Genomic DNA, 22,790 nt, shown 5'->3' with positions numbered 1-22,790 from the left:
GCGCTGTACTCGTATAGTTTCGTGACACTCTCGATGTGTTTTTTTCGACATGTGCGTAAAAAGGGCTCTTCCCTCTTATTCATTCTTCTCCTGTTTTTTTTTTTTTTTTTTTGATGGTTTCTTACATTTACTGATTAATGCTTAATATTTCCGCTAATTTCACCACATAGTTGGATATACTTGGAGTTTCCTACATTCACAGCCGAACTTCATAATTTTCGTTACAGTAATATGAAATGTTTATGTCAGCATCAGTATTCATACCTACTTACCTGGGTCCTCATTTAATATTTAGTCGGGGAGAACGTAGAGTTCTGAAAGATTATCTCTTTTTATCGTTAGTAATAGTGATGTATAGTTAGAAGGATGACAGCTGTAATATAATGTGCGTTTTTTATTCAAAGCTCCTTTTATTGAAGAATAGGCATGACAAAGGATCCTTCACCATAAAGGAGGGGAATTACAAGTGCAAAGAGCTACTCGAATTTCTGAATGGTTTGCCAAGTGATACACTTGATTTTTATGCACCATATTTCATGTTATGTGAATAAAAAATTAACATTGACAGATGTCATTGTGTAGCTCGATACTCCTGCGAGAGACGTGCAAAGCCAGTAATAAATGAGGATGATTCGTTGAATCATGGTTATCACAGTTGCTTTCTTAAAAATACTTGCTGTATGAATTTAACTATAACCGACCACAGAACTTATTGTAGGTTGGCTGCATCATATGCCAGGTGATCATAGTGCTGTAGCTTCAGCAGGACTAATTGTCGGAATTTAGGTTTTGTTGTGCAAAATGGCGAGGATCACAGCTGTTAGTAAAGGCAGTTGGGAGTTTGTCAGTAAAGAGCAGATTGCCGAAAACAATGAAAGGAATGATGACGGTGATGTTGACGATGAAGATGATGACTGGGTGAGCATGTATGACGATGATTATGATGGTAGGTTTACATTCATCGTGACTGATGTTATTTTGGTTTATTATGCTTTGTTCCTCAAACAAAGTAAGAAGTTAGCATTAACAGATATCGTTGTGTAGGTTAGCTCGATACTCCTGCAAGAGGCTTGCAAGGCGAGTTAGTAAATAAGGATGATTGCACCGCTGTAGAAATAAGAAATGTTTGGAAGTAAGAAATGGTGCGCTTGATTAGTTTGAATCTTGTTTGCCACAGGTGCTTCCTTTAAGAAAAAATAATGTGGAGGTTATCTACTTGCATTTTGATATCAACTCTTTGTTACTTTGTTGCTTTCGTCGATGTTGGTCTGTTTTTTAGATCTTACTCGGAAGTTGGGCAGTAGCAGTAAGGTATGATTTCGGATTTCGATCTTTATTTCTGTACTTTTCTTGTTCTATCTCTTTTTTTTGTCATGGACGTTCAAATTATTGAATTATGTTTTCTTTAAGCTATTTACTGACTCGCTGAACACTGTGTCGAAAGGTACTACGGGTGAGTTTCCATCCCTTATCGAAGTTTTTCTTATTACTGAATTTCAGATGGCAAGTATAATGAAGCTTTTGTGATCAAATATACTGCAAATTGCTTATGGTTTATAATTTTTTTGCTGATCCATTACTGTGAAAAGATAGTCTGCTTCCTATAGATAGCTTCATAAAAATTATCTGAGTAAGATTATTATGTTGTAGGTGTCTAGGCTATTATAAAAGGTCACATCTAAGTTGCAGTTTAAGACTATTCGAGTAAACTGATAGCTTCCGTTTTTTTCTTTTTTAATTTGGTTTCCCGTAGTAGATGCGAGTTTTGATTGTGCTTCTGCAGGAATAACACTCACTGCAGGTCGAACTGGTCTGAGTGAGTTCTGGAACCGGAAGTTGATGGAAAGATTTTCCTCGGTGAAGACTATATGTAAAGATCGTTCTGATCGAGCAACTGCAGAACAGGTAATGGAACTTTTTATGTGTTATTAGAGGAAAACAAAGTGTTGGTTTACATGTCCATTGTTGTACTCCTTATTCAACAGTATAATTTACTACAGCACAAGCATTCCAAAATGAGTTTCTTTATTTAGTGCGAAACTGTTTGAAATAGTTTGATAGTAAAATATGCAATCGAATAGAAGTACATTGAACATTAGACCTCTGTGTTTTTATTTTCACTTGATTTCATTCATTTATCTTTCTTTTCTTTCAAGGTTCTGGATAAACGCACTTTGCTTATATTAAGGCGACTTATGCAAAGAGATATTTTCGATAAAATTGAAGGATGCGTTAGTACTGGTAAAGAGGCGAATGTTTATCATGCTTTAACAGGTGATGGCAAAAGTCTGGCTGTGAAGGTGTATAAAACAAGCATACTCATCTTTCGAGATCGCGACAGATACGTTAGTGGTGAATTCAGGTTATTTTACTTGGATTTTTTACAAATATGTTGTGAACTGCACCGCTATCCAAAAATATGCCAGAGGAATATAAGTAGTCAGAAAAAAAAGGTCACATTGATCTTTTTTGAAGTATTAATGTCGTAAAGTACAGCCCCCTTAAGTTATTTGCAAGACTTCCGTTAAAATAAGTTACCGCTGAGATAAACAAGAGGTGTATTTGCTCTACAGATATCGGCATGGTTACTCCAAGCATAATCCAAGAAAAATGATCACAGTGTGGGCAGAAAAAGAAATGAGGAATCTGTCCCGAATGCATTCTGTCGGACTTCCTGTTCCAAAACCTGTAATCGTTAAGCAGAATGTTGTGGTTATGGATTTTATTGGTGCCGATGGTTGGCCAGCAGCACTTTTAAAAGTTCGTGTCCAGATCCAATAATTTTTTGTTATATGACGTGGTAGGTTGTTTCTGACACGGAAATTTCCGTTATTTTTATTATTATTATTATTTATTATTGCTATTATCAGTGTCATTATTATTATTATTATTATTATTATTATTATTATTATTATTATTATTATTATTATTATTATTATTATTATTATTTTATTATTATTATTATTAATTACCATTTTTGTTACTGATTAGTTATTCGTTATCTTAAGTCTCAAACTTCTTTGTTGACAAAGAGATTATTTAACTGAATTTAGGATGCTGAGCTGTCACATAAGCTTGCTGATACGCTTTATATCAAACTAGTGGATTATATGCGGAAAATCTACAGAGATTGTCGGCTGGTACATGCCGATTTATCCGAATACAATATTATGGTTAAAGAAGGAAAGTTGTACATAATTGATGTATCACAATCAGTAGAGCACGATCATCCACGTTCTCTAGAATTTCTTCGTTCAGACTGCTCGAATGTCACAAAATTCTTCAGAAGTAGGGGGGTAAGGCTTTTGTTGAAGATTTTTTTTCTTGAGACTGCTAAATTTGGAAGATTTGTAGTTAATACAGTGTTAGTTGCAGGTTTCTGTGCTTTCTACTAGAGATCTTTTTCTTTTGGTGGCTGATCCATCTATCAAAACGGAAAGTCAATTACAGGAACTTATGAGTAAAAGGTAATTTTCCTTAATGCAGTTTCTACTTATTCTTTTCTACTCGCTAATAATAAAAGTCATTGTTGCCTTCGTTATTCTAAAGCAGTGATTCCCAATCTTTCTCGACTAGGAACCAATTTGGCTTTTCTTTTTGAATAAATTCCGTTAATTTGAAAATAAGCGTTAATCAAAACTTTTAATGTATTAGTTAAACTTAGAGTAACATTATAATATAAAAAAGAAAGAAAATAATTTTTAATCACCTTGGTGGACCATGTTTTAATTCTCGTAGACCATTTGCGGTCTGCATATCGCCGGTTGGAAACCACTTAAAATTTAAGTGACTGCATAAACACGTGCAACAGATTCAATTTTAATTAAATATTATCGTATTACTTTTTCAGATTCTATGTTCATATTAAAGACAGTTTTTGCTGAAAGCAACTGAATTATGGCGCTAAGTTCCTTTTCGGACAGAAATATTACATTTTCCAAGAAAATTTTCTTATTAAGCGTACTGGTATTAAAGATTGTGATTTAGGAACTAGTTACTAAAACTCTAAATTTAAGAAATTTAAAGATGAAAAGCTGAACGTAACTTGGCCTAAGTTAAGATTTTTAAAAACTTTTTATTTCAAGAATATCCTCGTTTTCTTATAAAAATTCTTGTATCATTTTTGCAGGACTTCTGAAACACCAGCTGATGATGCCCTGTTTATGAATGCCTTTATTGCTCAAAAGTTAGAACAAGTGCTTTACTTTGAACGTGATCAACAAATTACAAAAGCTGGTGGAGAAATTCCAAATCCGTTTCAGATGATGATCTCACAAGTGAGGTGTGATGAAGATCAGAGTATAGATGAGGTAAAGATTATTTCAAGTCACTTTTGGATTTTGAATGTCTTTTTTTTCATTGGTGATAAGCATTTTTTCTTAAGATAAAGTGTGGAAAAAACATATGCAGCAGAATTTTGTGAAGTTGTTTAATTTTTAATAGTTTTATGGAGCAATTTCCGTTTGTGTATAAGTCTTTAAATGTACTGCTTCTGTAACTCTTTGTGTTGCATCATTATGTTGGTTAGAGAGAGCGTTTCTTGGACATGCAGTATTTTTTGTAGGGAAATGAGTTTGAAAGTGACGAACTAGAAGATCAAAGAGGTTTAAATCAATATCCTGGCTCAATAGAGTTATCAATCTCTGGCGAAAAAGAACGAAAAAATCGCAAAGTAGCCATCTATATACGCAGTCGTGATGAATCCCCGAATACGAAAAAGGTTTGTAAAGGAAAATATGTGCACGGCTGTGTAGTCAGTATTAAATTTCTTTTGAGGAAAATAAATCTTCCGCACTTTCTCATCATGAATGAGTCTTCAAAGTCCAATAAACCAATTTGTATTGACTTAAGCAAATGTTAAAATATTCTAAAATTCGAGCCTAAATCTTTTTAAGTTGTTCACTACTTAAAAATCTCTTTTCATAAGACGTGATGAGAGCAAAGTGCTTTGTGGAAATAATTCTCTTCAAGAAAGTAAATGATTTCATTCCTTTTCTTTTAAAGTGGACAGTGAAATCCTTCCAGCAGAATAAAGTATTTTCGCTGTTAATTGTTAGACACGTTCGCGTTCGCTTGAATAATGTTTCCAAATCTGCATAATGTTAAAAAATTTACCGGCGCTGTAATTCGAAAATTATGTCTACAAACTTTCTTTCAATATTATTTGATAATGTTAAAAAATTCTTTTTCTTCTTCGTTTATTTTCAGCCAAAATATTTGATTTTGTCTTGGTTTTTATTAAGATTATTTACTGTTGATTTTTTTTATCACATCTCCAGATTTTGTGGAATTAATCAGTAATAGGGCTGATTTGGGTCATTACTTTGATTTAAATGATAGTCGAAATTTACAATATATGGCTTACTTACGATTTGCAACCGGATATTAGTGATACCTTACGCAAAATGTTTTGTACATCCCAAGAATTGACTTAAAATTGGTTTTGTCAAACCAAACTGTATGTATATGTTTAGACACATTTTTCAGGAGCGAAAACGGCTGGTAAAAGAAGAAAAGCGCGCCAGTCGATTAACGAAGATACCGAAGCATATCAAGAAGCGCCACAATAAGACTAATAAATGTTGATAGTAATGTAGCCAGTGCACAAAATATACCGGAATGGAACGTTTTTATGGTGGTTTCATTCTCTTCTCCAATTAGAAATACTGATTAGTTCACCAAGAAGTGCAGAATATAATTTCTTCGTGTGATCGTCTTGTAAAATCCAAGTTACTAGTTTACATATTTTGGCAGCGGCAGCACTTCATTATTCACAACTTCTTGTCAATACTCCCTTAATTGATCTTTAGTACCAATGTTGTTTTGTATGATATTTTGAGCTCAAATCTTTTTTAAAGATTTTTAAATTCGTGGAAGTTGTTTCCAATATATTTGCTTGATACACTTCTTAAAAGCAACATCTTGAAATACGTTCTTTAAATGTTCTATCTTTAATTAAAAATCTTTTATAATTATCTTTTGCTTTGTCTTTTGCTAATTTTGTAGGCATTATCATCCTTTTTAGTTCTAATACCATATATAAGGTATGGAAATGGAAATCTTATTTCAGGCGGCATAAATTTTTGCGTCAGTTATTACTGTTAGTATCACTCTTATTATTAACACCACGACCATCGTCATTACCACTGTCAGTACTATAACTTTTGTTCCTGCTTATTAACGAAAGAAAAACTGGTGTTTTTTATCGCTTCAGTTGTTCTTTTTGAATATATAGCTGTTCCTTCCGAGCCTCCCGCTATTCATCACTCTATTTTTTTTGTCATCCTCGAAAAATTTCCGACTGGTGTGTTGCCAAAATTTTTAGGAATTTGTTGGAAATATAAGTGTGATTCATCGGATTTCTCAGTTGTTACTTAACCACTCTTCTATTTTCATAACTGCCTCCATGAGGTTGGAGAATTAGTGTGACTCATTCAAAAGATTGCGCCACATACTTAAACATGGATTCACTGTGTCAGGAATGCCGCACGTGTTCTGTTATGCTACTGTAAATAAAAATATTTTCAAGAAAAACGCAAAATTAATTGGTTTTTCTTTTATTTGTTCGTAAAGACAGAGCTACGACAAAAGCTGTTACCTAAGCGAGATACTTATGTTAGTTTCATTATCAGCTTCTCTCAGTCACTCTTATGAGGTTGATGTCGAAAAGACGGAGAACTTGCAGAGTCGGTAGGAAGGAGAGAGACACATAAATTATTGACGAGGGTGGCCCAGCACTCATGGACGTTCAACAAACCGAAATTTCTGGTTCGGCATTCTTTGCAAGGACGTAGTTTATATAGTGTTGATTCTATGTGCAATTCGCTTGAAAGGTGGCAAGTGATGGCAACATCTGATGTATTGTGACCTTGCCTTCCATTTCATGACTACCAATATCGATTCAATTAGTATAAGTTTACAGTAATTCTTTCGAAACACTAAATGGTTGGAAGTGTTCCTGTAAGCTTATGACATATTGACTCTGCGTATAACTTCACATCACTCACGAATATTTGAGTTGAACATCAACATCCATGTGTCATCCATTCAACGAACTTTACAGAATTCGGCGTTTCAGCGTTTTGCAATATCCATCCTCACTAGATCGCTTTCCCACGACTTATCCGGATGATATCTGACTCGGCAACCCGACAGAATATCTTACGATCTCTTGACTCTATATCCTTTCTGAGTCATCTCTCTTCCTCTTTCTCTCTCTCTCTCTCCCTCCCTCATCCTTCCCATTCTATCCATTGAAAAGACTTGTTTTGACTTATTAGTGACTCATTCCTTACCCTCACTTTCTTTCTCTGTCATTGATACGTAAGCCTGATGTAACATAATAGTTCCGCGGGTACGTCTTGTCACAGATCGTGCAGTTTCATCGAACTTCCATCCACAATAACTATATCATTGGAAGAAAGTGGTATCATTGAATCATTACAAGATATCATTTGGAAGATTGAATAATAATTTAACACCAAGCGAGATTTTGTTTCAGTAATTTTGCTCCTTTTTCGTTTAACTGACGAACCTATCTTTGGTCTAAAGATATAATCAACAGTCGAGAATGGCATGAACTGAAGGGAGGAAGGGATTAACCTACTGTTATTGAAGGATTGTTGGGTTATCAGGCTTTAACATACTATTAAAGGAATGAGCGCAGAATTGCATCCTATTGTGCTGTGAATGAAACATTTGTCTCATCCCACTAGTATAAATAGTCCGGGGCGTTATAATGTTTTCTTTTTCTTTCACCGATCACTGTTAGTCACTTCCTGGCATTTGTTCTATCTGCGTTACTTGCAGTTATCGATTGTTGGAACTTCCGATGAACATTTGTTTCAAAGTGATACAATACTTTGTGTGGAATAGGAAGTGATAAAAGTGGTTAACATAGGGACATAGGATTCCCCAACATAGGATTCGTTTGTCTGTTAAGAGAATGATAATTGCTAGGAAATAATTGAACTTTTTGCAATAGACAGGGAGGGTAATTCATCAGAATGCAGAGATAGAATAGCAGCGATAAATGAGATGGATTGAATTATTGTTAGTTGAGTGAAACGAAGAGGAATGAAAATACCTTAAGATATATGCAGAGGCTAGAAGAAGACCTTCTCAACTAATGATTGATTCCAGTCTTGGCTTGGTCTAGGTGGAATAAGTGAGGCTGTTCTAGTTCCTTTTTGGTGAAACGTTGTCATAGTAACATTGCTATTACTGCCATCTTACTGGCACATTACACACATCCATGGCCTACTACTCATAGGACCAAATATGGCTTAGCTTGTTCCAAAATTTACAAAATCAATGTTTATGATTATTTTTCGTGTTGTTCGATTACTCAGTCATCTCATTCCAGGTCACACCGATTTCTATGTGCACTTAGCTTTCCTAACAGTCATCATAAAGATTTGACATTTATTGGTGGACTTTGAAAATGACGGTAGTTTTCTGAATTGACATAAGTTGACATAAGCGTTTGACATAAGCGATTTTGAGCGAGTTTTTAGGGAATGTTTGAAGACTTAAGGTAATGAAGACTGTGTTACCTTAAAGAAGACACTTTGAAAAATGATCGGAGAAACGGAACATGTTGCAATGAATTGCATTGGGTATTGAGAAATCTCAATTATGTAGAGTTTTTTTGGAAATTTCCAACAAGATTTCAGAAATATGGTAAAACTGATGTATACCTATGGTTGACTGTAGGAATTGCTGGTTGTTTGTCATAATTTTGATAATGCTACTTCTGCCTTTGGTATCTGCTGTTTTTATTTTTGCAGAGGGAGAACTCAAGGAGTTCTTGAAATGTCGAGTATGATGTTGGTGTTGTTTTGTTTGCTTGGCGGTGTATACAGCATTTATTTGTTCGCTTGCACTTTTTACTGTCTCTCTCTTCTACTCTTTCCGCTACCACCAACACCATAATAGTTTTCTCCTTTAAACACTTGAAAATTTTGGATGTAGCTGATGAGTTAATAACTAATTATTGCATGAATAAAATGGCTTAGTGCCGTAATTAATCATCGAATTTAAGTAAAAAGGAAAACAAAGACTAGTGGCAATGTTGTACCCCTGTCCAGAGCGGTTTGGTGAGTCTGTTCTCAACTTCCAATCAATTTATGTTATTAGTTATCGTAGTAGTCGTCATTATTTCAGCTAATCAAAGATTGCTCGGTATATTTTCATAATGTTTCTCATGAAGTGTAGCAGTAACCTCGGGCTATGAGCTCCAGTAAATTACAATTCTGTCGTAGTAGGATGAGTAATTGTTTACTGAGAACTTGGTAAACATGACGGCTGCATTCTCCGCATACTTAACTCATTGTGTGAGTTATATAAACTTCTGAAACATATTGCTTACTGCTCGTTCAGGAAAAATGACGTGTTTGATAGGATGATAAAGGACCATCACGCAATGTCGAAGAAACCTGTTTCTTGGGATATAATGTGATGTTTAATTGTTAAGAGATGGATATTGTAGGGATGAATATAGCTGAATATATTATCATTGCGGAGTGGATCTATCCTTTTGTACGCTTCTCAGCAATAGTTTTGATCTGTGATTCTTCTGATCCAAGAATCATTAGATGTCGAGGTGGAGATATAATTCTCCAAACATAAGCAAGAAACTTGTTGCTTGCTTATGTTCGAAAAAGTTTGTTGGGATAATATGGTAGGCATAACAACCACTGTAAAATTTATAAAGAGTTTCTATGGTTTATTGATTCTGAGAGGTCGTTGTTTAGTTGTTTCGTCATTGCAAGCTTCAGGAAGGCTTTCAATAGTACCGTTTGGTTTTTTTTTTTTCTTTTTTTTTTAATTCTGTTTACGAATACTATCAGCCTATAAAAGCCTCGACTGGTCGTTCATTGATTTGTAGAGATTGCCTTAACTGAAAAGCCAACTGCGAGAAACTTGAAAGAGACAAAACAGTGATTGCGGGGAGGGTGGAAGGCCAGGGAGACGATCATGTAATTGGTCTTTGCTGCAATACATCAATGTGAGTGATACCTATTAGTACTATGATGATGATTCTGAAACTTGGCACAATGTTGGAATTTTTTTGCAGTTGGCTGCTGCTAGACTGAGATATTTCCAAAATGGAAATATCATTTTTTATATACTTCACCGAGGAAGACAAGACTCTTAATTCTTTTTTGTTTATTTCGTTCAAACCGATTTTCACTGAACGCGTCATTTGTTTTTTCATATAAAACTCGTATGTTTTCAGGTTGCGATGCTTTTTGTGCTTTCGACACCCTCAGCTATTCTGATATTATTATATATGTGAAGTGTTTAGTGCTGTCATACTGGTTAATTAATTCCTGAACTCAGAATTAAATTACCAGTAGTGCAAAAGCACTTCAGGGTTAGATTCACTTATTGTTTTGATTTTACACAATTCGTATTTTCAAAGCTCTCATAACTTTGCTTAGGTTTCTTGTCGAGAACCATTGTCCAATTGCGTTTTTGTTCATCATCTACATCTGTTATTGGTGAACGAATATTATTCTTCTGCTGCTCTGATGCTTCATAAATGGAGTGATCAGTCGCTTCTAATTTACAAATTTTTGAAGTTGAAATATATCACATTCATCAGTTTGTTTCATGTACCGTTCAACGATTACATAGTTTATTAAGACTCATTTGGGTCAGTTGAAAGCATGCTGCACGCTAGCTTCTTACAGGAAGCGGTGAACTCAATCGTATTATTATGTTGTTGCGTTTACACTAAAGTGGGAGAGCTTGGTCGTAAGTAGGGAATAACAAGGTAATATCAATCAATTCTGTTCTATATTATAATGTTATTCTTTGTGCTTCCAATGACGGAAATAACAAGAAGAAAGAGGCTCAAATATTGTTCTCCATTTTGTCAGTTCTTCATCAAATGATTAAGTATATTTGTCATCTTTTGCCCTTTCCATCTCTCTTTTCTTGACACTATCTTACTTTCAAAGTTCTGGTTACATGGAACATTTATTGTTGTAGTGCTTGTCGAAACTCTCTATTTGTTTTACACTATTTCGTCATTTACGAAGTGTTTATCAACGCAGGTGTATTCTATAAAACGTATTGACACGTGACATGTTTCCGATACGTTGCTAATTACGGTTGTATGAAGCAGAAAATTGGCGGTGACGGTATGGGATTTGCATCTTTGATTGCTGTGATATTTTCCCGAGTCGTTTTGATTGTTGCATTTAATTTTTCGAGTTTTTTTTTTTTTTCCCCATTTAAGGTCAGAAGGAGCATTCATTTCTTTTTTCAGCTACTTATTTGCCGGTAATTGAATGTTATTTATTGGAGAACTCGAACTGATATTTTTGGTTTTTCTTTTGTTTAAATCTTTTAAAATTCCAACAAGTAAATTTCTGTGGACCACCTTCCCTCCTATCGTAATATTCTGAAAGATGGTGCAGCGGAGTGCGTCGAAGTGTGAGATAAATTATGAAACATTAAATTACGTCATCCTCAATCACTCGACATTTAATCATGTATTGACATGTTTTCTCAACGTTTCATGATAAAAAAAAAAAAAAAAAAACATAACTTTAAAATAGTTGTTCTTTTTGCGCTGTGTACTTCCACTTATAATTTGGATATGAGTGAAACATTTGACAATTTGTTACAGTGCTCATTTCGTTACAATTCCGCATATCAGTGAGTGACTATGCAGTTTTTGTTGTTATATGTTATCGTAATATTTTTCAAGCTATTGATTTCTCTTTGTATTGTCGAAATTCGTTCTTTTATACAAAGAATGATGAATTGTTTCACTGATGAAATTGATCTCGACAAAACAACGTTCCATTGCACGCTAATTTAAGTTAATATATGCCACTGCATTCTAGTACTTTCTCTCGTTTTTCTTTTGAATTAAACCCTATTTATTAAATTGTAGTTTGTTTTGTAAATACAGGTTGAACAAGAAAAATTATGTTTAGAGTTACTCTCTCTCGCGAGTACCATCTCTTTTCCTTTGTATTACAGAAAATGATTCAAATTATATGGTAACGTGTGTCTGTCCACGTCATTGTTACAGGTGTTATTATCATTTTCTTTGTTTCATACATTTTCACAAATGAATTACTTTGTTTCGAAATTCGTGTTCGTTCATACATTGCATGACCGCACTTTTTATTGTTGAAATGGATTCATGAAATTATTTTTCAAAATGTAAGAAATATTCTACGTGGCATATTATCCTTGCTCTACTTCTGTTATGCGTCATGCTTCTCGTTGTAACTATTGGCTATGTCATGTCAGAACTAAATCATTCAAAGTTATTGAGGAGGTATTGTGCATATTGCTGCTAATAGATCTGTTTATGTTTATTAGAGAGTTATGTGGTTGTAATTCAATTGAATATGGTCGATTGAGGAAGTTTAGTGTTCCGCACACTTTTACAATTCTCTTTACTGTTTTCATGCGAACCCAGTCACCTATAAGAACTTGAGTTTGCCTAAATTAGGCTGCAGGTAATACATTTGATCTGATCAGTAGGTATAATGGATATTTTTTTAAATTAACAGTCATTGCGCTGACATTTTGAAAAACATTGCATCGTCCTAAATTACATGCTGTTGTAATGACATTGTTAATCAGATGTTTTTTTGGATGCATATCGGGTGGTAAATTTTAAGGTAAAAGTGGGCGATGGGTGACGCTCTTCGGAACGCAGTATTGAGTCGCTCCAGCTACATTTTTTCAGCTCGGAAGGATAATGCTGAAGAAGTGGCCAAACGACGAGCAGCTATAAAAGAAGAAATCGAACAGAGGTTTCTTTTTTTTTTTTTTGTAAGATTTGTAGGGAATTGGCATTTCGAAAAGAGATATCTATTGGCTGTGTAAGACGACGTTTTAATCTTTATTTCGAATTTTTCTATTTTAAATGTAATACAGTTCGCGTTTGAAAACTTGAAATTTACCACTTGGTAATTTCAAATGAAATTAGAATTAAGTCCAGTCAGTGATTAGAATTTGTTCATTTTTATTTGTAAGTTTTGTATCGTTTTTCTTTTGGCATACTAAATGCGTCAAATATATTGAACAGCAACAGATAAAATACAGTGACTGATGGCAAATGAAATATTTTATTTTTTACAATTATAACTGAGAGATAGAATCAACATATTTTCTTGAAAAATTCGGGAAAAAATCTTGCGAGCAATTGTATTATATTTTTTGTACGGCGACCATTTGGATGAAACAATGTCGATGAAGCAGGCAGAGAGCGAGTGATTTGTCGAGAATGAGTCTATAAACGATATAATCCCTTTCATATTGTTTTATAGGCAGAGATTGGCAAGGAAATTGCACGATGAAAAAATGGCGCGGGCTGTCGCTCAGAAAAAAGGGGTAGGCTTGTGTGTTAACATATATATTTAGTATTTCTTCATCATTCGTTGTTTTTTTGCATTATTTTTAGTGGCAGAACAGAGATTCCGGTGATTGCCATTGTTAGTGCGTTTTTGTAGCTTAAGAAACATTCGATCTAAATTAGAATGTGATATTTGGTTAACATAAATTGTACATAACACTGGCGTTTTGCATCTTTTCACGTTTCATTTTATAGCATCTATTGAAACAGCGGGAAGCTCAGCAACGGGAAATGTTACGAGCAAAAGCGGTTTTGGATCGTCGCACTCAAATTTTGGCTGAAAAGGAGAAAGAGAAGAAAGAAGTAATTAAAATTAGTTTTTAAACCATCTATTAACTTACCGGATTCCGACGAATTTCTGAGTTGCGGTCCCTGATATTACTATAATATAATCTTATATTTTTAACATTTCATTTTTAGGCTATGTTAGCGAAAGTGCATGCATTGGCGTCACGTCTTACAGTACAACATAAATCGCGACCAGTATATGCGTTTGGTAGCAGCACGCCTCGTGAACTGGAATATCTGACCCAACTTACTAGAGAGCAAAAGGTTTCACATTTCAGATTACTGAAAATTCTTTGAGTAGCTCTATTCCTATTTTTTTTTTCTGAATAGCTCAGCTCATCTTTAAAGTTTTTTTTTTTTTTTCTTCAGGTATATGATCGCAAGCTCATCCCATCTGAACGTAGTCCAACTGCAGCGTCTGGTTCGTCTAGCCATGCAACACTGACTCCACCTTATGATTCACGTCATTATACCGGAGCGTCAATGACAGAAAGCCTATATGTAGCTCGACCGGAGCTGAAGACACGCCATAAGCGTACTTCAAATTTCATGACGCAGTCTATGTTGATTACACCGAAGCCGATCAAGACTACGAAATTCAACCAAACATCCAGTATTTTTTTCCTTTGCACTATTTGTATTTCACTCGTGCGTGTATGTTAGACAGTTTCAATCTGTTGAAGTTTTACATTTCATTTTTTTAAGTTGCATTTGGAGTTTACATATTCAGAGATAGTTCATGTCGCTGATTCTCCTAATTCTTGTTGACGACCATTGGTGCGTGATCTGGTGTTAATATAAAGACAGTAACATTCATGTATTTTTGCAGTCAGTCCAACTTATGACACAGAAATTCTTTTCGTATTTGCGCGTGGTATTATGTCTTATACATTTGTGGACAACTCGTATTCGTTAAATTATTAAAGTTAGCACAGTTACAGTAAGCAGTAAATATTGTGGACTTCATTTTGATAGGTCATGTTCGTTGAAGTAATTCTTATTGCACTGTTTTTTCTAACCAACGATGTCGATTATCTTTGGATGGAGAGGAGTGTGATTTCGGATACTATCTACAACAATAAGTAGATGTATCAAAAAACTTTTATAGTTCATCGTCAATCTGCGGTACAAGCTCCACTAAGTGCTACAAAGGCAGCATCACCTGTAGTGAATGAAGTGCCGATTAGGGCAAAAAACCTTGTTCAACAACATGTGCCTCCACTTTATGGACAGAAACCTCCAATTGTACAATCTACGTAAGCATTCTACTAATTTTGTATTGCCAATTACTGATGTAATCCTTGCATTTGGTTTTTTAAAATTAATTTTTAGGCATTTGAGAGCTATTTTTCATTTCAGATCATCGGAAGCGAAAATTACTTTGAAAACTAAGCCTGTGGCAAGAGGAGTACATAAGTCAACTGGACTAAAAACATATAACAAAACCAAGGCTCAAGCTATACTGCAAAAACCATCTGGTGATCAAATGAATGAAACAGTTTTAACTCTGGGGAACGACGATATCAAAGCTCAATATGACATAGCTACTACAGGAGCTAAAAATGTCATAAATATAAAAGAAATCGTAAATCCGGTTCCTAATGTCAATGGAATTAAAAAGTTAGATGGGAAATGTGTTATGGTGGAAGTTTCTGATGAGAAAGAAAGGATGGAAACTACCGACTATGCTTCTGAAGTTGTGAGAGGTGATATGCGGGAAAGTAATGCTGATATGGAAGGAAAGGTAATTCCTGAAAGTGCACTAGGTTGCGCAACAGAAACCACAGCTGCTCCTCTGCATGACCTTTCATGCGAAAAAGAAGATAAATCTGTGAGTGGGGCAAAGACGGATACTGCAGCGCTAGTTTCGATGGTTGATATGGTCGTTGATCAGGAAACAGAAATGCATAAGGAGCAGCAGAAGGGAAATGGTGTTCTAAAAGAGTCCCAAATAGAAATACAAAGTTTTACGGAAATATCAGAAATAGATCATGATGATCCTGTCACAGTATGTCCAGATTCATCGCATTCTAAACTTGTTGATGAAGAGCAAGGAAATATAGAAAGCACAGCGGAGGTTTGTTCTTCAGTAGAAAATTCAGAGCAAATCCTTAAGAGATTTGTAGTTGGTTTTTTTTCTTTTGAGATTTTTGAAATAGAAAAGATAAAGTAACTAATTTTGATTCCAGTAAGTGCCATTGTTTCTGTTTCAGGAATTCGTACAAAAAGAATCAGTTATAGATGAGCGCTTTCCTGAAACTGGACGAGGTTGTATGCAGGACGAAATAACCATTCAGAAACCTTACGAAATAGCAGAAGATAAGAAAGAAAGCGGTGTTTCTGTCGCTGAAGCAAACATTAACCTTGCCAAAGAAGAGATTGGATCATCGGCTCAGAACAATTCAACGCTGAAGGCTGATGGATTGGAAGCAGAAGACTTGAAATTGGCAGAAGAAAAAAATTCAATGGAAGAAAGACGTCGAATTCAGGACGGATTTCTGGAAAGAGAACAACGTGAGCGTGAAATGCGAAAAGCCAAGTTGGCTTCTATTATGAGTCGAACACGCGGGGGTGCGCCTTCAGTGTCTGTAGTCCCCCCAGCTCTGCATATTGAGAATTCTGAGGTGAGCTCTTTTCGTTCTTGTTATAATCCTTCGCTTGAGAATTGAATTAAGGATAAATCTAACTCACGGAAATCAGGATACAAAAATTATCAGAAGGCAGTGTGATTTCTCCTGAAACTGCTTGGCGAAGGGATGTTAATCATTTTGCTCTTGACGATGTCATTTATTTCAGTCTGCTGGTTATATTGTCGGTGAGGCATCTGTTGAACAATAAAGTAGATGCCGAACGAATAAATATTTCTGATAACATAACGAGAGCTTGTACAAAGAAGAAAATGAAAAAGAAAATATAGGCAACAAATCATGTAGTCACTGATCATTTATTATATTATAGATTGAAGCTTTAAAACATAATAAGGCTGATGTTCCTTTGTCGAGTGAATATACGCCAATGAAAAATGCTCTTAGTCATACTACGGCTTCTGTTCTGCAGGTTATTTTCGTTTTTATTTTTGTTTTTTTTTTTAACTACCTAATTTTAATCACCTCTCTTGCCTGATTTTAACCACCTTAGCTGTATTGTATAGACGAGTCATAGATGTAATGTAGTAAGACAGAGAGAGAAAGGCAGTGATTTGCCGAAGTATTTATAGAAGATTTTAAATAACTTGGAGCTCTCAAAAATTTAAATGCTCTTAAAAACTTCTTGACTTTGCAGAAGTTAGCTACAACAAACCCCAAATTGTTGTCTGTATTGCAACGGAACGGCTCCAATCGATCATTAGCTGATGAATTGTCTGCAGCTGACTCGTCGATGTCAGTAACAATTCCAGGTCATCCTGTTGATTCGATTGCCAGTCAAGAAGGCTCTTCTACAATACGGCACCTGCCCTTCGAGCCCGATGTTAATCATCGACCTGTTGCTATGAAATAACTTAGAATTTATACTTTTTATGCAAAAATATGTTTTGATTTCATTTCGTACCACTCGAGATTAGAGGAAAATGAATGTCGTTTCAAATCTTAGGATGAGTATAAAACTTGAAAAAAAGACCGTTTATTCAGCAATTTATAAGTATATAAGTATCATAGTTTAATACTTGAAAACTGGCAGTTAGTCAAGTTTTGGAATATTTATGCAAACATTGGTCCTGAATAGAAACGCACAATATGAACATATACCTATTGTCTAGGATTGCTCTAAAGCTATTCAAGTATTTAAATGTAAATTTAGTGTAACAATTTGTATGCACTGTTGCATTTTGTATGTTTTTGATCGAATGTCCACTGGACGAGTGTTAATACTACATTTGTATTTCTGTTTTTTAGCTTTATGATATTTGAATTTTCAGAGATATACAAATGAGAAATTTCTCGGAGGAAAAATGTATTCCCATTGGATTATGTACATCATTTTTTTGTTGAAATCCGATGATTTTAAGTGTAGCTGATCCATACGGGATTTCATTTGTACTAGTGTCAAGCAGCTTACGTATTTATAAATATTATTTACGCATGATTATCAAGTGCTGAGGTCATGCACACCAGTTTCCAGTGATTTCATCCATTTGACCACTGCTACTTTTTAACAGTTTTTCTCAAAACTTCAATTTTTCATTTTTCTTTTTACTTCCAAGTTCTATTTGAATAATAGAAACATCATACTGAAATGTCGTCACTGAAATGTATTGTCAGTGGTTTCTTAAATGAGTATTTACGGTTCAGATGACGAGTAGCAGATAGTATTTATAAGATGACGGTGTCTGACTATGGCGATGAATTCAGATTATAGAACCGGAAAAGAAAGAGGAAGGGAGAGGATTATGGAAATTGTACAGCCAAAGTAATCCTTTTATGCTTGGATTGCAAGCTTTTTCAACAAATATTTAGTCTTTTTTTTTTTTGCTCAAATTAGATCCGGAAATGTAAGGTTGAAATGATGTCTGTAAGCAGCTAGTTGTACTTGGCGGAGAAATGCTGTCTTAGAAGTATCCTGCGTCCTTAATGTGATGTCTCCGATCCATTTCAATGTATCTTACATGTTTAAGGTAGTTATAGAATTGACAATTCTGCGGTATTCTGTTTGATTTATGATTATGAGTGGGTGCTTTCTGTTTTTATTAGTTGCAGTTCTTTCGTTGAATTTCACTTTTCACTGGTTTCAATTACTTAGTATATACGTGAAAAATAAACTTCCAAATACTGATATTTTTTCTCTCAGAACATTGCTGTATTGCTTTGAATGTACTGTTTATCGAAAGATCTGAATTTGGAAAAACTCCATCAAATGATATAAGTTTGGATTGAATCTTAGAATAACAGGGAAACTACATTTAAGATGAGAATCGTTGTGAATAGTGCAGGGTGGGAGGTAGTTGCTTCTGGGTTAGCTGTTTTTGTGTTAGCTGCTTTTTAATACTGAACTTGAAAAGGATCCAATTATGATACGATTTGAGGTATGAGCAACTAAACTGTTGATTCTACAAAATAGTCTAAACAATATGGTTGGATTAGGAATGTGTAACTTATTGCGACAGTACAAATGGAGTCAGTTAGTAGAAATCTGCCGCCTAATGTCTTCACGTCCCATTCCGTTATCATTCGAAAAATTCGGTAGTCAAGCAGAGGTCGAATGCCAAGTATCACCAATCGTCATTTTACATGGATTATTTGGACATAAAACGAATTGGAAATCGATTGCAAATAATCTGCATCAACTTTTGAGAACTGTTATATTTACATTGGACTTACGGAATCACGGTTAGTTTTGATGAGTTCTTGCTGGGAATGGGAATTGAGCCATTGGTTAAAATTATTTCTGAAATAATTTTATGTAAAATAATATTACTTATAAAATAGGGTTATTTTACTAATAATTTTATTTATTTATGGAATAGTTTTGTTTTTATTTATCCCTTTTTTTGTGAAATAAGTTTGTTCCTTTTGGTTGACACTTTAACTGTGGCCACAAGCTTTTTGGTGCTGTCACATAAATATTTGTAGCTTTCTAAACAAATTTTTAAAGGTGCAGTAAAATTTATCGAGCTGTCCTTACGAATTGCTGAAGACGAACATATTGTCATGTTGGCCACAATTACCTTAATTTTAGTTCAAGCTTGCGGAAAAGTTCTCATTAACTTAATATTGATTTCAGCATATTTATCGCATAGGAATAAACTTATGAGACATATCAATCAATTCATTTACTATTAGAATAATCTCTTTACTAAATGTCTACCCGAATAGATTTGATTTTTAAAATGCTAATCGAAAATAGTATCAATACATTTACTGTTAAATGTACGTATCAAGTTACGTTAGCTTGTTTGAGTTTTTTTGGTTCTGATAAGTCAGAAACTGATATATTTCATTCCTCTCGTTTGATTAATACTGGCTTTTATACGTCGATAGGTATATTTTAAGCAAGCAAAGTAGGGAATAGATCTTTTCGAAGAAAGTATGGGCTATATTCTTGGAGGCAAAGACCGAACAACAGCTTGGTAAGCAAATACACTAAATTAGGATTATCAGGACGAATTTTATACACTTATTGGCGGAAACATCCAAACAGCTAGAAATATTGAATTGAAATTGTTGTCGTAAAAACCGAAATAATTGTGTCATGAAATTATTCATTCAAATAGTTTCCATTTACATCTGTTTTTTCTCTCTCATGCCTAAGGTCATGAGTCAACTATCTAATCTTCAAATCGTCTAAAGAAGCTTTATCTGATGTTGAGATTTGCGCACATCTGGATGACAACGAATCTTATAAACATGGATGGGCATAGTGTAGAAATATCTAATCTTATAAACATGTTTATATCCAACATGTTTATTTCTAAATATCTGTTAAACATCGTATTTCTTTCCTTTCTCCTTACGCACTCCTTATATAAACATAAGAAAACCTAAGAATTATTCATTGTTGCAAAAATCCCATCTGTCGATACTCAGGTTCACACAAACGCTCTTTATTTTTCTCTCCCAATCTATTAATCCTTACAAAATCTCATTATTCTACTGGCTTTACCCTGGAAGTCATTCTATTGTAATTGGAATTATTTGAACCTATCTTTACTGTATTTGGTATCCAGACGATAATAAAGGATAATCTGTTGTACGTTTCGAACACAAAACGAACCGATACACTGTAAGTCATTCTTTAAAATTATAACAACTTCTACAACGAACAATAACAATCTACCTCACCTTCTTAACTCCCTTTCTTTTATTTTCTCACGACAATTGTCACCAATCATTTCTAAATTCTTTACAATTTCCGCTACGTCCAAAAATCCACAATTTACAATTACAATTTGATTTTCACTCGATGAAGTTTTCCAAAGAATTTTTTTTTCGTTTCAGTAAACTGTAGAAGAATTGATAGGTTATTTTCATTTAGTTCCTTTAATTAAATGACATCTCTCCTGGCGTGTAACTTTCCGTAGTCTCATTTATATTTAGAACAAATTCTCTTCATAACAGGAGCACTATCTTGGACGAGTAGAAGTTATCATTGTATAGTTACTGATTAATAATGGCGTATCATTTTTCAGGCGATTCCCCGTGGCATCCTGCAATGACTTACGCTGAGATGGCAGATGACGTGCGAAACTTTATCGACGAAGTATTGCCTCAACAGATAGGAGGATTTTCAAAAGTTCATCTTCTTGGTCATTCAATGGGTGGCAAAACAGCTATGCGTGTTGCCTTGATGGACGATAGCGACGTACGGCTGAAATCGCTGATTGTAGAAGACATAGCTCCAAAGGCATACAATTTTTCTGAATCTTTTTCAAGAATCATCGAAGCTATGAAATCTACCGACTTGACTTGTGATCGTGTTAAAATTGAACAACAACTGGCGACAACAATTACCGATAGAATGACACGGCTATTTTTGTTGACAAATTTGGTATCTACAGATCAACGCACGTATAGTTGGCGGTTAAATTTGGACTCCATTGAATGTCATATTCGAGAAATTAGTGATAGCTCTGGTATAGAGAATAAGGGTATGTATAATGGAAGATGCTTGTTTGTTTCGGGCGGTATTTCAAAATATGTTACGCCTAATGATCATTCTCTAATTTTGAAGCATTTTCCAAATACACAATTTTCCGTAATTCCTAATGCAGCACATTGGGTTCATGCCGAAAAACCCTATGAATTTACGGATGTTATTACTAAATTTGTTCTTTCTGTTGAAGAACCTGAAGCAGGAGAAAGGAATGAGAAGTGCGAAGATAAATAAGCAAGTGCAATTTGTTGTTTATATGCTTGTTGCAAATTCGAATATGTGGTCGAATTTTTGCTCTTTTATGCTCTTTTATACTCTAGTGAATGTATCTTTATATCTCAGTTATTTTTTTTTTTGAAAATTAAACAGCATGATAAAAGTTTGCAGAGAAGGAAAGCGAAAATGTGAGGCTATCAGATTCCATAACAGAAAAGGCCTCCTTAAATTTCTGTCAGTTTTGAGTTCAGTTGTCATTTAAATAAAATAGGCTACAAACAGATTATTTGCTTCGCTTATCCTATTTTTTCAGCAGTCGGTTTTATGATTTGCCTTGTGTTATACCTTATATGTGATTTGGAGCATTTTCATTACTAGGACTATCACTGCGTTCACTATCATTCGTATCGTCTTGCCGCTGAATTTTATTGATTTTGAATCTTCCATTAATCATTGTTGTAAATCCATGAAAAACAGATAAAACATATGTAGACTTGTTACGATAACCATGTAATATGTAAATGATGTTGAAAGATGAACTGGTTGTTGACTTAAAGGTCTCCTCAATGCTTTTTTCTGAAAATTTATATCAGTTTTCCGCTTTATACCAGTCCTTTATATTGTGAGCTTTGACATATAATATATAACGATCTTTTAATAATAAGTACAGTATAAGGTCTGACCTTCTATTAACTCCATTCTTTTGCCACAACTGCATCTTGCCTTTTCGATGCATAAATTTAGATTTTAATTTCGTTTACTCCCTCTTTTCACTGTCAAAAATAGAAAATATCAGAAATGTTGCAGTTGTTGTGTTATCTCTGTAATGATTAGTCCATACCTAGTCTGCTTACTAATTGTGGTGTACAGTTTTAATTGGAAAACTTTAAGCAAATGAATTTTTCTAAATTTTCTTGCCACTTTGAAGGGTGCGAATTGAAAGTTGTTGGAGGAAATAACGCTGAACAGACTAAAGAGCTGATTACATATTTTTTTACAGTGTAAATTTAATGAGGACTAAAAAGTTTTACTGAAAAGTTGAAGCAATTTTCGAAAAGCCAATCCCTTATTCTTTAAAAACGACAAACCCTTATCATTAACTAATCTGCTTGGCCAGATTGTGGCAAAAAGATAAACCTTCGGCTACTTTACAGATAGGAGTGTTGGTAATTAATCATTTCTTTGGTGTATTACAAAGTAGTTCCTTAATTTCAGTTGTTGACTGACTCACACATTCATTTCAACTTTTTTCATTCTGCATATGTTTATGAAGATCTGCTGAAGACTTACAATTTGTCACATTACGGTT

At 34.4% G+C, this 22,790-nt stretch overlaps 3 protein-coding genes across 4 annotated transcripts; all 3 read left to right on the top strand.

Moving 5' to 3' along the window:
- The first annotated feature begins 781 nt into the window (after positions 1-781).
- Positions 782-6,536, top strand: LOAG_00084 (atypical/RIO/RIO1 protein kinase). The gene is made up of 11 exons (XM_020445339.1): positions 782-946; positions 1,280-1,311; positions 1,411-1,453; positions 1,802-1,905; positions 2,157-2,362; positions 2,574-2,760; positions 3,054-3,296; positions 3,376-3,467; positions 4,130-4,310; positions 4,565-4,720; positions 5,488-6,536. The coding sequence occupies exons 1-11, from the start codon at positions 802-804 to the stop codon at positions 5,584-5,586; spliced, it is 1,488 nt and encodes a 495-aa protein (XP_020304187.1). The 5' UTR covers positions 782-801; the 3' UTR covers positions 5,587-6,536.
- A 6,000-nt stretch (positions 6,537-12,536) lies between these two features.
- On the top strand, positions 12,537-17,294 carry LOAG_00083 (hypothetical protein). The gene is made up of 10 exons (XM_003135624.2): positions 12,537-12,788; positions 13,305-13,368; positions 13,586-13,693; positions 13,811-13,942; positions 14,048-14,291; positions 14,787-14,934; positions 15,038-15,755; positions 15,892-16,302; positions 16,637-16,735; positions 16,961-17,294. Exons 1-10 carry the CDS (start codon positions 12,667-12,669, stop codon positions 17,174-17,176), a joined length of 2,262 nt encoding a protein of 753 aa, XP_003135672.1. The 5' UTR covers positions 12,537-12,666; the 3' UTR covers positions 17,177-17,294.
- Positions 17,295-18,758: 1,464 nt separating this feature from the next.
- Positions 18,759-22,443, top strand: LOAG_00082 (the record flags this gene model as incomplete). 2 transcript variants are annotated; one of them, XM_003135623.2, is made up of 2 exons in its annotated part: positions 18,759-19,002; positions 20,802-22,443. In XM_003135623.2, the coding sequence occupies 2 exons, from the start codon at positions 18,759-18,761 to the stop codon at positions 21,497-21,499; spliced, it is 942 nt and encodes a 313-aa protein (XP_003135671.1). In that variant the 3' UTR covers positions 21,500-22,443. The 2 variants fall into 2 exon arrangements, with proteins under 2 accessions (XP_003135671.1, XP_020307180.1); XM_020445338.1 differs by lacking the exon at positions 18,759-19,002 and adding an exon at positions 19,739-20,395.
- Between the last annotated feature and the right edge of the window lie 347 nt (positions 22,444-22,790).

This window comes from Loa loa (genome assembly GCF_000183805.2).
Source record: "Loa loa unplaced genomic scaffold supercont3.12, whole genome shotgun sequence".
Taxonomy (NCBI): domain Eukaryota; kingdom Metazoa; phylum Nematoda; class Chromadorea; order Rhabditida; family Onchocercidae; genus Loa; species Loa loa.
Note: the sequence above shows the minus strand (reverse complement) of the source record. Positions and strands in the feature narration are given on the sequence as shown.

Excerpts from the sequence above, each read along its gene's own strand:
- LOAG_00084 (XM_020445339.1), top strand. The coding sequence starts at position 802 with ATGGCGAGGATCACAGCTGTTAGTAAAGGCAGTTGGGAGTTTGTCAGT. Across the intron at positions 3,468-4,129 it reads CAGGAACTTATGAGTAAAAG|GACTTCTGAAACACCAGCTG; the intron begins GTAATTTTCCTT and ends TCATTTTTGCAG. Across the intron at positions 4,311-4,564 it reads AAGATCAGAGTATAGATGAG|GGAAATGAGTTTGAAAGTGA; the intron begins GTAAAGATTATT and ends TATTTTTTGTAG.
- LOAG_00083 (XM_003135624.2), top strand. The coding sequence starts at position 12,667 with ATGGGTGACGCTCTTCGGAACGCAGTATTGAGTCGCTCCAGCTACATT. Across the intron at positions 12,789-13,304 it reads AAAGAAGAAATCGAACAGAG|GCAGAGATTGGCAAGGAAAT; the intron begins GTTTCTTTTTTT and ends ATTGTTTTATAG. Across the intron at positions 16,736-16,960 it reads CTACGGCTTCTGTTCTGCAG|AAGTTAGCTACAACAAACCC; the intron begins GTTATTTTCGTT and ends TTGACTTTGCAG.